Genomic DNA, 13,558 nt, shown 5'->3' on the forward strand with positions numbered 1-13,558 from the left:
CGATTTTATCGCTCTCACAGTGATGAGGCTGGATTTGACTTTTGGTTGATGATTCCTTTCGCCCGCTGTTCGCCCATAGCGATGCGCTGCCGAACCGTCAGACATCTCCATCTATTCGCTCTCCTTCCCAGCCACACACACGCTGCCGCCAGGGTGTGAAAAAAGCCTCCCCGATGTTCACTCGCTCGCCTCCGCCCCATGTTTTAGCTGCACGGGGCGAGGGCGAGGGTTGTAAGCAGGAGCCCGGAGCTGGAGCCATGTGGTCTGCTGGCGTCACACCAGTAAACAAGTTAATCCTCCTTTCCAAAGGGGCGTGGTGGGCGGGGCGGGGCGGGGCGGGGGAGCGAGGGGGCAGAGTAAAGCTTGGGGAGGCTGCGAGTTGAGCTCAGACTGGCTCAGCGCCGCTGGAGTCACGTTCCCCTACGGAAGGGGGGGAGGCCTCTCCCCGCTCCGGCCCGCAAGCGACCCCGCGCGGCGGGAGCTGTCCACGCGTTGCGGTGCTGAACCTTGCCCCTGAGCCCGTCGAGCGCACCCCGCAGGGGCGCTGGCCGCGCGAGGCGGAGGCGCTCGGAGCTGTCCATCGGCTGCGGTGCTGACCCGCGGCCGCTCGTCCATGGCAGGCGGAGCGCGGCTGGTCTGAGCCCGGGCGCCGAGAGCCGAGCGGACGCCGAGCGCTCCAGCCGCGCCGCTGCTTCTCGCTCAGCCGAGCCCCAGCGCCCGCCCCGCCATGGCGTTCATGGTGAAGTCCATGGTGGGCGGCCAGCTGAAGAGCCTGGCCGGGGGGCTGGGCGGCGAGGAGAAGGGGGATGGCGAGAAGTCCCCGGCCGAAGCCCAGGGGATGACGCGGGAGGAGTATGAAGAATACCAGAAGCAGCTAGTGGAGGAAAAGTAAGTGCGGAGCGCGCCTGGGGGGGCTGGCGGTGCGTGACCCTTCTGGCCACCTCATCTCCCGCGTGGGACAGGTGCCCTCGGACCGTGGGAGCCCTTCACCCACCTTCTCTGCTCCCCTAAGGGGCTTTCCCTTCGGGAGCAGGTTAAAGAAAGCCTGGTAAACTCGTCCACCAGATTCATGCCCCCCGCCCCCTCCCAAAAATGTCAGAGGCGTCCGTGCTTCTCGCTCAATGCATCAAGGGGCTCCTGGCCGGCAAATCGGGACTGCCCCACAGGGGAGATGCCGGGCAGGAATCGCCTCCAAGTGGCAAGGGAGCATGGAAAACGCGGGGTGTGGTGGAGAGGGGAAGTACGGGAAATTCCCCAGCGTCTCCGCCTCTACAGCAGCGCCGAGCCCGACCAGGCATTCAGCTAACTCCGCGACTCCTGTGACCCAGCAAACCGGCGGGCTGCCGCTGAATTAGGCTCATTGTCCCGAGCTAATTAGGCTAAACGCCCAGCTCCCCCCGTGGCCGAGCGCGCGGCGGGGCTGTAGCTAACTTCAGCGCGCCCTCAACCCCCCGAGTGTCCGTGGGTCGAAACTCGCGGCGGAGCCAGCGTAGACCTGCAGTTTGGGAAGCGGGGCCCGGGGGGGGGGGTCTTTGGTTGGGTGAGTGGTTTACACCCAGGGCTCGCAGATGGCCGCCTTGCCTTTGCCTTTTCAAAGGAAACGCCAAGCGCCAGAAGACATCGCCATAAATAGGTTCAAATGGCTGTAGAAGGCGGGGAATTTTAGTTTTAATGGCACCCGTTATCTTTTAATCTGCTTTCGCACCGGCGGGATGGGTTTGTCTTCTCCTCCCGAGCCGCCTTCCGCTACCGTTATTTTTTATGGCGCTCCCCCGAAGTTGGTTTTGGTGTCTCTGGTTCCTGCTTTTTGGGCGGAGGCTGGCGGATGTCTGTAGGTGCTGAAGGCATTGGGCGTGAAATCGCATGCCCAAGGGCGTCACCGCAATCTGGGCCAGATTGTAGTCAGGCTTCCTCCGCACACTCAGAGCCTTCAAACCTGACAGAAACAAGCCTGGAGAAAGCGCCTCCCTTACCCCCCACCTGCCCAAAAGGGCTTCAGTCTGGTCACTGAATTTGTCCAGGCCCGCTTGCTGCACTGCTCAAACTGGACTCATGCAGTGATTGATTTCTGTGGCAATGAAATTCAGGTGAAAAGATAATTGAGGTGAAGAAAGAAATAAGCAAGCTGAAGAGAGGGTTGTGTCCATTTCCAGCTTTCTAGCCTCCAGTTGGCTGACCATTAAATAAACTAAAGTTAGGAGGATCCTGAGAGATGGCCCAAAATAGCTGCAAACTCTGGGAGATTCATCGATGTATTTGTTCTTGACGGTAAACACTGGCCGGTTTTTTTCCTCAAGTATTATGTGCTGATTAGATTGTGTACAATGCCCAGGCAGGCGTTTGCAATAGAAACTGGCAGTAAACTCCTTCCCCTGCTGCTGCTGTATTCCCCTGTGTGTGGCTGTAGGAGACAGAGGCTCAGGTGGGGGAAGCCTCTTCTGGATGCCAGTTGGAAAGCAGCCTTCAAGCCCCATCTGGCGAATTAAGACCTGTTCACGTCAGATCAGGGCTTCCATTCAGTGCATGCAGGAGCTCAGGGAATGGGCATGAGTGACCTTCATTGGACACCTCCTCACCCAGCCCCGCCTAGCGAGCAGAACGGGAGCAGGCTGACAGCCTTTGTTTTCTAATGTTGTTTCCAGGATGGAAAGGGATGCCCAGTTCACTCAGCGCAAAGCAGAGAGAGCCACGCTCCGGACCCACTTTAGAGACAAGTACCGTCTCCCCAAGGTAAAGATCGAGGCGCGCGCACCAGGCCTGCGGCCTTATCAGCAGCCCTGCATTCAGGGGGAACACTCTGGATTCCAGCCCATGGCTCCTCAAGAGCATTCTTTCCAACTGCTTGTCTCTGGGCTGGCTACCAGCTAGGCACCAGGATGGGGGTACAGGAGGTAGGATTCCTGCCCCACACCACCCCCACGCTCTTGGGGAAGCATGAGCTCAGAGAAGGGATCAGCCCTGGGCCTGGCTGATTGTGTCCTATTTACAGCTGAGTAAGTGTTTGCATTCCTGGGAACCACTCTACTCTAGTCAGTTTCCCAGGAGGGTAATACTTCCACTAAGGCAAGAGTCTGTGCTTCTAGTCACATCCTCTCTCACTCAGCCTTCCTCTATCCACAAGCCTTTCTACTGCAATTGATTGTCCTGCTGCTTCCCTTGTCTACCTACCTGTCTACCAGCCCAGACTCATTTGGGGCACTAAGGGGTAACCCATCAGCTAGAAAAATGTCTTTGCTATCGCAGGCTTGGCACATGTCCGGTGCTCATCACCAGGGTGGATGGAGATGCTGGAACTGGTGCAGTTCTTTCTATATCACTTTATATTTAAACATTATCAGGCATCCAACTGGGGGAAAAAAACAGAAACTCACAGAAAGGGCCACAACTCAGAGAAACATTGTCTAATTTTAACCAAAATTGGCAGAAAGTTTTGAAATACAATTGATATGCAACCACATACTCAAAATAGTACAGGTGGTATATTTTATCATTTTTCCATCTTCCCCCACCCCTCTGGTTAAAACAAAAATCTGTAGTTGCACGACAATATGAGCTTGTTTGTACTATGTAATACATTGTCATTATTTGTAGAATGGACTAATTTGAGAAATGTTTTTCTGTCTGTTATTTTTCTGAAGCTATGCAGATAATAAAGCCCCTACCCCTTAATTATAAAACATGATTATCTGCTCAGCTGGAGATGTAAGTCTAAAACACTCATGGTACAACTGTAAGAACATAAGAATGGCCATATTGGGTCAGACTAAAGATCTATCTAGCCCCGTATCCTGTCTTCGGACAGTGGCCAATGCCAGGTGCTTCAGAAGGAATGAATAGAACAGGGCAATTATCAAGTGATCCATCCTGTCACCCATTTCCAGTTTCTGGCAAACAGAGGCTAGGGACACCATTCCTGCCAATCCTGGCTAATAGCCATTGATGGACCTATCCGCCATGAATTTGTCTAATTCTTTTTCGAACCCTGTTATAATCTTGGTCTTCACAACATCCTCTGGCAAAAAGTTCCTCAGGTTGACTGTGCGTTGTGTGAAGAAATATGTCCTTTTGTTCATTTTAAACCTGCTTACTATTAATTTCATTTGGTGACCCCTCTTTCTTGTGTTATGAGAAGGAGTAAATAACACTTCCTTATTTACTTTCTCCACACCAGTCATGATTTTATATCTATCATATCCTCCCTTAGTTGTCTCTTTTCTAAGCTGAAAAGTCCCAGTCTTATCAGCCTCTCCTCATATGGAAGCTGTTCCACACCCCTAATCATTTTTGTTGCCCTTTTCTGTACCTTTTCCAATGCCAATATATCTTTTTTAAGATGGGGTGACCAGAACTACACGCAATATTCAAGTAATTATTATCGTCTTACTATCACTGACTACAATGACAATATCTGTAAATCGCTTATATAACAGTAATGACTCTTAGAAGAAGGGCTTAGAAAGTCTTGTCTGATATATCGTGTGCATAACAAAGTATAACCATGTATGCTTACATAACCCTGCCATATAACTATGAGCCACTAAATGGCTAATGCAGCACCCCTTCGAGCAATATTTACTCACTAAAATAGTCCCCATGATTTGCAGATAGTTGAAGCGTTTCTACTCCCCCTTAGAATCTGTGTCTGATTCGTTCAATACGCTGTTTGTTGCTGCACTCAGCCCTGCCACGGCTGCATGCACCAGAGCGCACCAAAGCTTCCCTGTTGTACTTGCATCTCCCTGTTGCACAGGTCCTCTCACAGCCACACTGCACAAAGGTGAGGGTGGCTTCTGGAGCAGGTGTCAACACCGTCATTTTAGGAACAAGCTGTCCCCTGTTATCCATCACCCATCCGTTATTGACAGGGGACACAAAGATACTGAGCTGGTGCATGATTCCATATGTGTGACTGATCATTAGCATGTGTCAGGTGCTGCCTGAAGGAGGCCATTGTTGGTGGCAGTTTCTCATTTGTTTTGTCCTGAGCAAACAACGGGTAGTGCCCATTATGCAGAGATGCTTCCTTCTTATCACACTGTAACAAAGATACCCGTAAGACAGAGGCTGCTGCCTCTGAAAAAACAGCAATGGGCTGGACTGCAGTTAGCTACCTTCAAATCTTCATAATATCCTGAGCAAGGGCTACTTCATTCAGCTACTGCTTGGGTCCCCGTTACCTCTCCGGAGAGGTCATCTCTGTCCACGCCATGAATTCAAAGTAATGGGCCTAATTCAATAAGCCATCAACAAGCAGAGACGGAGCTACCTCCTGGACTGTCAGATCATCTTTGATGTGTGACCATGGCTGAGTGCTTCTGCTCTTTGCCCTCAAAACTGCTCATCCTGTGGGTGATGGGAGCAGGCTTATAAATGACAGCCTGCAGTTAGGTTACTGACACCCCACAGCTGGTATTTCCCACTTGTTCTTGGGATGGGAAGAATCATGTTTCTTTTGCACAAAGCTAAGGGGGAAATGAGCAGTGTTCATACAGAATGTATCTCACTAGCCTTCCCCTGAGATGACCAACACACAACTCCGACAGCCAAGAATCCGAGCACCGTTCGACTGTCCCTTTGGTTCTACAAAGTGGTGCTGTTGTGAGCCAGACAAGGAATGCCGGATACTCTACAGGTCACAGGCAGAGTAAGACTGGCTTGGAAATGTCTATGCTAGGAGAAGGCTTTGGGTACCATGCGTGTGGTGCAAATTTGAGGTCATGGTCAAGGGGCGCCTGGGATACAACTCCCTTCCTGGCAAATGACTTGTGTTTAATTTTAACATGCTGTAAAATGCAAAGGCAGAGCCAGATTGGTTTGAGACCTGGTGTGGCCGATGAAGACCCAGAATATCATCTGGGGTAGAGTTTGGGGGGTCATTTGGTGAACAGAGCTGCCCTTTCCCCTGCCCTGGCTTTGTAAGGAGAGAACTCCAGCAGCGTTTTAGGCGGCACTGATGCAGCAGGCATGCAGTGCTGTGCTGGGGCGCGAGCTGAGCGTGTGTGTGCCCAGAATTCAGGGGTGCTAAGCGTGGGCACACAGACCACACAAAACCAGCTCCAAAAAGGGACATAGGAGATTAAGTCCCCGTTTCAGGCTCTGGTACCTCCTGCTAGGAACCAGATGCCTTGCTCATGCCTAAGCCCCAGCACGATTCTCAAACCAGGGGCAAGAAGCAGGGCCCTGCATAGCGTCCCTGGGGGGCCTGCTCTGGTAGCCAGACTCATAGGCTACCTAATGCCATACAAGGTCAGGGGAGAGGAGATAGCCACCCTTAGACTGTAACTCAATGGTTGGGGTATGTACCCTGAATACAGGGAGCCTGGGTCAATTTAATTCTCTTCCTGGTGTGCAGAAGGGATTTGACTAGAGAGCTGCCCTCGCTCAAGTGAGAGCCCTAATCACTGAACTAAGGGATCTTCTGATGTGGGCTCATCTCTTGTCAAAGCTGTTCCACTTTAATTCCATAATGAACTATGGGGCCAGAGAGAGTGTGAGAATCATGCAGTGGGCCAGTGGTCTGGGTACTCACCCAGGCTCGGGAGACTCCGGGTCAAGCCCTGTTGCTTGCTGAGACAGGATTTGAACAGGGGCTCTCCTACCTCACAAGTGAATGTCCTAACAGCTGGGTGATGACGTGTTCAGAAGTGGGGCTCCCACAGGTTTTCCTGTTGCAGCTGTTTCACTTTAACTAAATATTAAGTATGCCAAAGCAGCCACAAGTAGCCCTCTGTGCTTAGGGTGCTCTCCTAGCCTGTTGGAGACCCTAGTTTGATTCCTCCAGCTTCCTGATGAGGAAAAGCAATTTGAACAGCGAGCTCCCCTGGGCTTTAATTAAATATCAATTGGGCAAAAATAAGCAAGAGTAGCCCTCTGTAGTGGTTAGGGTACTCGGGTGAGATGCTGAAGACCCTCGTTCAACTCCTCCAGCTGCCTGAGGAAAAACAAGTCATGAGCTCCTTCAATCTTTCCTGTTGAAGCTGGTCCACTTTAATTAAATATCAAAAGAGGAGCCTGGCATGAGAAGCCCTCTCTAGACCAGCAGTTAGGGTACTCAGCTGGGCTGTTGAAGGCCCTGGTTCCATTCTCTTCTGTGTTTGAGGAGAAAGGATGCAAACAGGGGTCTGCCACCTCAACTTCCCCCTTTTATTAAATATGTATTGGGTCACAGAAAACATGTGAATCACTCTTGAACCCACAGCTAGGACACCTCCCTCCCCAGTCAGTAGCTCATCAGACAGCTCCCCAAAAGTCTTTGATTTGGCAGGGTTGGTGCACACCATCGGCAGAATCCTCATGATGTCAGTAATAGCTAATGTTGGCTCACAGGTGGCTGGTAACTCGATCATGGATCGATTTTTCTCCAGCCAAGACAGTGTGCTGCTCTTTGGGGTCTTTAGAGTTCTATCCAAGTTGAAGAGGGAAAGTGGAACAGGTGCCAGCTCACACTTCATCATACACTGGCTACCAACATCTCTGCGCTAGGCAACAACTGTCAGCTTGAGGGATATCTGACAATCAGTAGTGGTCCCTTGTGCTGTCTGCTGCTTCTTTTGTTTGATTGTCTTGTTGAGATTACCAGTGATTTGAGATTAGACCTTTCTATGGGATCAAAGAGATCTATCTCACCCCTTTGCAGCCTACTGGTTACAAACTGCTTCCTTTCTTGTGGGCCATTCTCTCTCCTCATGCACAACGTTTCTGCAGTTTCAGGTGGGGCCCCAGGAGAGGTTACAATGTTCACATATGGCTGTCTGTCATCTGGGCTCATTCCAAATTCAGGGCTAAAAGGAACGGTCATTCAGTCACAACTTTTCTAATATCTGGGACAGCAGTTTCATCTGCCGCCATGCGCTGTGTGGTAGCTTCTTGGTGGAGCTCTGTTGCTGAAGGCTGCATTCCACACATTTGTTTTGTCATAGCTGTTACAACTGCCTCAAATGTGAAGTCAGGTAATACTTGGTCAGAGCCTTATCTTTTGTCAAAGATGCTGATGCTTCCCACAGTCCTTGCTGAGAGATTGCTCGACGGCCATGTCATGCCATATGCCACTGAAAGGTCTGGCAGTCCGGTAGACTGCTCCTTGGCTATCAGCTAGGGCATGATATATAGCTGGCTTCTCCTCCTCCAGAAATCTGGCTTCTGCTACAGTTACACATCTCCACCTAGCATAATTCACGTGATCTCACTGCAAATGTCTCAAGTTCCCTAGCCTTGTTATCATCTCTCTTTGCTGCTCTGTAATCCATCAGTAGCTGGGAAAAATCCATTACATAGTTCTCCCAGAACAGAAATGTATCTGAACAGATTGTTCCTTGGGTAACATAAATGTCCATGAGCTGATTGGGTTCTGTTCATGAAGTCTGCCACAGCATTCTGTGCTTCTACTCTGTCTTCTCTGTGTGCCTTCCCCACAGCTTCAAATGCTTCAACGAGGGTTTGAATTTTCTCCAAGATGTATCTCTCCCCATCTTCACACCATTGTTCATGGAATGGCCAAGGGCCATCCATTCCAAGCAATTCATTGCCTCATTTATAAGTTTGTGGATTCCAACACCACAGTTATTTGCTCTCCCTCTTAGAGTATGGCTGATGGTAAAACCACCATAGTTGCTGGCTTCCACAAGGATGTCTTCAAACCCACTTTCCTGCATCACACTGCCTATATCACCCACAAAATTCATTGCACGATTCATGCCTCCCACATCAATGTGGTCATGGTTAAATTCCTTTTGATTCCTCCATTTAATAATCTGTGCTTTGCAGTAGATTGCTTCATCATACACGACATAGGCCCAGTCTTGGCTCAGAGAGTGGAGCATCTCCTCAAAATGTTTCATCATCATGGTATATGCTGCATTAACATCAGTTGCCAATGCAGGAATAACATAAGAATGGCCATACTGGGTCAGACCAAAGGTCCATCCAGCCCAGCATCCTGTCTACCAACAGTGGCCAATGCCAGGTACACCAGAGGGAGTGAACCTAACAGGTAATGATCAAGTGATCTTTCTCCTGCCATCCATCTCCACCCTCTGACAAACAGAGGCTAGGGACACCATTCCTTACCCATCCTGGTGAATAGCCATTAATGGACTTAACCTCCATGAATTTATCCAGTTCTCTTTTAAACCCCGTTATAGTCCTAGCCTTCAAAACCTCCTCAGGCAAGGAGTTCCACAGGTTGACTGTGCGCTGAGCGAAGAAGAACTTCCTTTTATTTGTTTTAAACCTGCTGCCCGTTAATTTCATTTGGTGGATCATCAGACACTAGCCCATAGTCATAAAATATAAAATAGCAGACTGAAAAACATCTCAATATCAGTCCATGCTACAAATAATGACAAACATTTTGAGGTATTACATGGTAGAAACAAGCTCATACTGTTGTGTGACTACAGACTTTTGCTTTACCCAAAGGCCTAAAAGGACAAGAAAATGCATCAAATATATCAGCTGGGGATAAATATTTCCCAAATTTTCCAAACCAGTACTGTTCTGAGTATATAATTGTGCTATCAATTGTATTTAGAAGGTTTCTGCCAATTTTGGTCAAAATTAGACACTGCATCTTGAAATTATGACCCTTTTTGTGATTTTTATGGTTTTCTTCAGATTGGCTCCCTGATGACATTTAACCATTACGTGATATAGAAAAACTGCAACACTACCAGCATCTCCATCTGCCTCGGTGATGACCACCAGATATGCACCTAATGTGAGACATTTTTCTAGCTGATGGGTTCCTCTAACTCATTAATCAGACCCCTTTTTATATCTGGCTGGTGGATTAGATACAATACCAGCTCTGCAGCCTCTTAAAAACCACAGTGCAACAGTCTCACGCCTTCCCTACAGCTCTGCACCGGGAACTCTGTGCTGATGCTCACCTGCTAATGCCTAGCAGCAAGCAATACCACTGCACTATGCAGCCACCTGTCCGGCTGGCCAGAAGACAGCAGTCCCTTTGAGTGGCAATTAGTAATAGGCCAACGTGTACATCTTTTTTTCTGGCAATCTGTCATGTGAGCCATTCTGCTGTACTGTCAACTCACCTTCTCCTGCTCAAAATCACTTTCTGTCTGCAAAGCCCCATTGTGCGGCTACTCTCACTGATCTGTTTCACCAGGGATTTGGCTGCTTCCTCAATATAAATAGCAAATCAGGAGGAACTCCACTGAAGTCAGCCACTTGAGCCTAGATCCTCAAAGGTATTTAGGCACCTAATTCCCATTGATTTCATTGACAGTAGAGTAACAATATCTTCCTTCAACCGGCATTGCCTCGCCCCTCCATTTCACCTGCTCTTTCTTAGGCTAATTCCCATTTTGGTACGTCTGCTTAGAGCTGTATGAATGATTCACTGGGAACAATTTAATCTACGAAAATTCAGCCTCCTTCTTTGTTCATGGACTAACTGAAGAGCTTAGGGTTAGGGTTTCTTTAAGTGCATTCAACAAAAAAGTGCTTTTTAAAAATTCTCTGACTTGATTGTGAATATTCTAAATTGCCCCAGGTTGATTTAGTTTTGAAAGGTCAGTTCAGTCCCTTGATATTGTTTCAGTGTCCCTAGTGGATAAACAGACAAGCACGTCTTATACACAGGGGAAAAATCATTTTCTACCACCATTAGTGACAGGTAAGTGGATTGCTCAGGGGTTTGTTTCTGTAAACACACAAGAGGGGGAAAGATGTTCAAAGTGAAGGAACACGTATTAATTCACGAGTCTCTCTGCCTCGTTCACCCAGCTCTCATTCGCATTGATATTTTTGTTCAAATACATCGACTATTTTCTTCCGTGAATCTTTTCTGCAGTAGCTACTGACCCTCTCCAGCTGTTGTGCCAACTCTTTCAAAGTCATCCTGTGGTTCGTCAGTGTACTGATGCTCCCAAGCTGGTCCTGATTCAGCAGGTGACTTAAGCACCTGAGTAAAGTTAAGCATATGCTGAATTCCAGCATTACTCAGCAAAACATTGAGGCATATGTTCCACTCTCTTTGATTTCAGTTTGCAGAGTAGCAGCCGTGTTAGTCTTAATGCTGAGCAAGTGATTAAGTTCAGTGCTGAACTGGGGCTTCTAATCTCGTCCACTTCCTACTTGTTCTCTCCTTCCTTATCTCTGTCCCAGAGCCTGATTCTGAACTACTCACTCATGTTCTTCTCTTTGATTGATGTGACCCTGTAGAATGAAACAGATGATAGTCAGATCCAGCTGGCAGGAGGGGACGTGGAGCTCCCAAAGGAGTTGGCCAAGATGATAGAGCAAGACAACGAGGAGGAAGAGGAAAAGGACTCTGTTATCGGACAGCTGACCAACATCCAGAACCTGGACCTTGATTCCCTGAAGGATAAAGCCCAGGCCACGCTAGAGGACCTGAAGCACTCAGCTGAAAAGTGTTCTGTTATGTGACGCAGCTGGTTCCCTCGACATAACACCCCATTCTTAACCATATAATGTTGGGGGGAGGAGGGAAGCAATGGATGGTCTGGGGGAAACGATGGTGTATGAAAATTAACCAGTGGGAACCCCACTGAGTTTGTCACCCTTACCTGTGTGAGTTGGATACCTTTTCTGAACCCATGCTCCCCCTAGATTCCCCCAAACAGACTTACGTGTCCTGTTCCTCTTGGAAGTGTGGTTTCCAGTGCGAGGCCAGAGTCGGGAGGCAGCACTGTCCTCCCTCAAGCACCCCTCTGGAGGTCGGATCTAAACCTGCCTGTGCCACTGCTCACGTGGGGGACCGCGTTCCTCTGTCCATTTGAATCTTTCAGTGCAGAAGGGCAGGAGGGTTGTGATGCGGGTTGCTGAACCATGCCTGTGAATGGGAGCAAAGAACCTCTTTAGAGGAGCAGACTGGCATTGCTGCTCTGCCTTCACTCCCATCTTGGTGAAGGAGATTTGGAGCAAACCTCCTGGAGGCGATGCCCAGTGTTCCCTTTGCTTTCCAGACAAGCCATGACAGGGAAATTTCCCACATCCACGTAACTAAGGCCAAGAAATAATACAACTACTTTGCCTTGATGGCACCTTTCATGCATTGATCTCAAAGCATTTGGCAAAGGAGGGGACAGCTATATCGGTCCCATTTTAGAGAAGGGGAAACTGAGGCACAGAGCAGTTAGGCTATTTGCCCAAGTCAGTGGCAGGGTCAGGAATAGAGCCCAGACCAGTTGGGGCTCAGTCAGCTTAGACCACAATCGCCCTTCCTTGTAAGAAATGTCACTTATTGGAAATGCGTTCAAATGCCGTGTCACTTCTACAATATGGGGCCTACTCTGTGTAATGAGAGGAAAATCTATCTATACATTGTGATGTAACCATGCCAAGTTTTTGTCTGACTTTCTACCCCTTATATACCCTCCTTATTCTATGGTATTGATATAGCTGATGGAATAAATACCAGGAGATCTCTATGCATTTCTGTCTCACCAGTATCGCCATGCTAAAAAGATGGGTGGTCCAGCATGGGCCATTTTTTCCCCCCTGTACAGTCAGTGTTCTTTGTGCAGTAGCCAAGGATGGACTCAGCGAACTACCGTAGACTGTGATCCCTTTTAAAAAGCATTAAGAACATAAGAACGGCCATATTGGGTCAGACCAAAGGTCCATCCAGCCCACTATCCTGTCTGCTGACAGTGGCCAATGCCAGGTGCCCCAGAGGGAATGAACAGAACAGGTAAGCATCAAGTGGTCCATTCCCTGCCACTCATTCCCAGCCTCATTTAACTCAGTGGACTCAGATCTGTCTGTGGGGTGTGTGTATGTCTGAAGTGCTTCGCCTTTTTCCAACCTTTGCCAAGATTTCTAAAAGATGCCTTCTCCAGGTGAAAGAATGTCTGGGAAAGGATAACCTGTCCAGGTGGGTAATGCTTAAATCTCCAGGCAACTCTGCCACATCTCATAATGACGATGGTAAGAAATACTTTTCACTTCCAGAGCACCTTCCATCAAAGTACTTTACAGATGTGAGCCTTAGCACCCCTGGGAGAGGTGGAAGTATTATTATCCCTGTTTTACAGATAGGGAAATTGAGGCACAGGGCTATTTCTTGGATTTTAAGGCCATTTGGGACCATTATGATCATTTAGGCTATGTCTACACTACAGAGCCTGTGCCGGCATAGCCCCCCGAGGGAAGACGCTGCCTAAAGCGGTGCAGGAATACCACCTCCCCAAACATTAGCTGTGTCACCAGAAGTGCTCTTCCATTGGCATAGTTGCATCTGCACTGGGGGTTTTGTCAGCAGAGGTAGGTCAGTCAGGGGTGTGTTTTTCTCATACCACCGCCCAACAAAGCTGTGCTGATATATAATTTTTAAGTGCAGACCAAGGCCAGTGGTTCTCTTTATGGTGTGGGACCATCCTCCCATCTAGCTAGGGTTTAGCTGGGCCCCTTCTCCCATTTAGCAACATGGGAAGGGCCGACTGGTCACAAAGTCAAGAACCCATGATCTAGCATGAGGCCCAGTCACACTTAAAATGTAGGCCGACCTAGCGGTGAGGCTCAGGAGTATGAAGTGAAGCTTTAGCTCCAACCACAGCAGGTCCTGATCATCTGC

General features: G+C 48.9%; 1 protein-coding gene across 1 annotated transcript; it reads left to right on the forward strand.

The window, feature by feature from the left end:
• The first annotated feature begins 727 nt into the window (after window positions 1-727).
• CPLX3 (complexin 3) lies at window positions 728-11,409 on the forward strand. Its single transcript, XM_077829106.1, has 3 exons — window positions 728-888; window positions 2,643-2,730; window positions 11,185-11,409. Exons 1-3 carry the CDS (start codon window positions 728-730, stop codon window positions 11,407-11,409), a joined length of 474 nt encoding a protein of 157 aa, XP_077685232.1.
• The last annotated feature ends 2,149 nt before the right edge of the window (window positions 11,410-13,558 follow it).

The sequence above is a fragment of the Eretmochelys imbricata genome, chromosome 10 (genome assembly GCF_965152235.1).
Source record: "Eretmochelys imbricata isolate rEreImb1 chromosome 10, rEreImb1.hap1, whole genome shotgun sequence".
NCBI lineage: Eukaryota > Metazoa > Chordata > Testudines > Cheloniidae > Eretmochelys > Eretmochelys imbricata.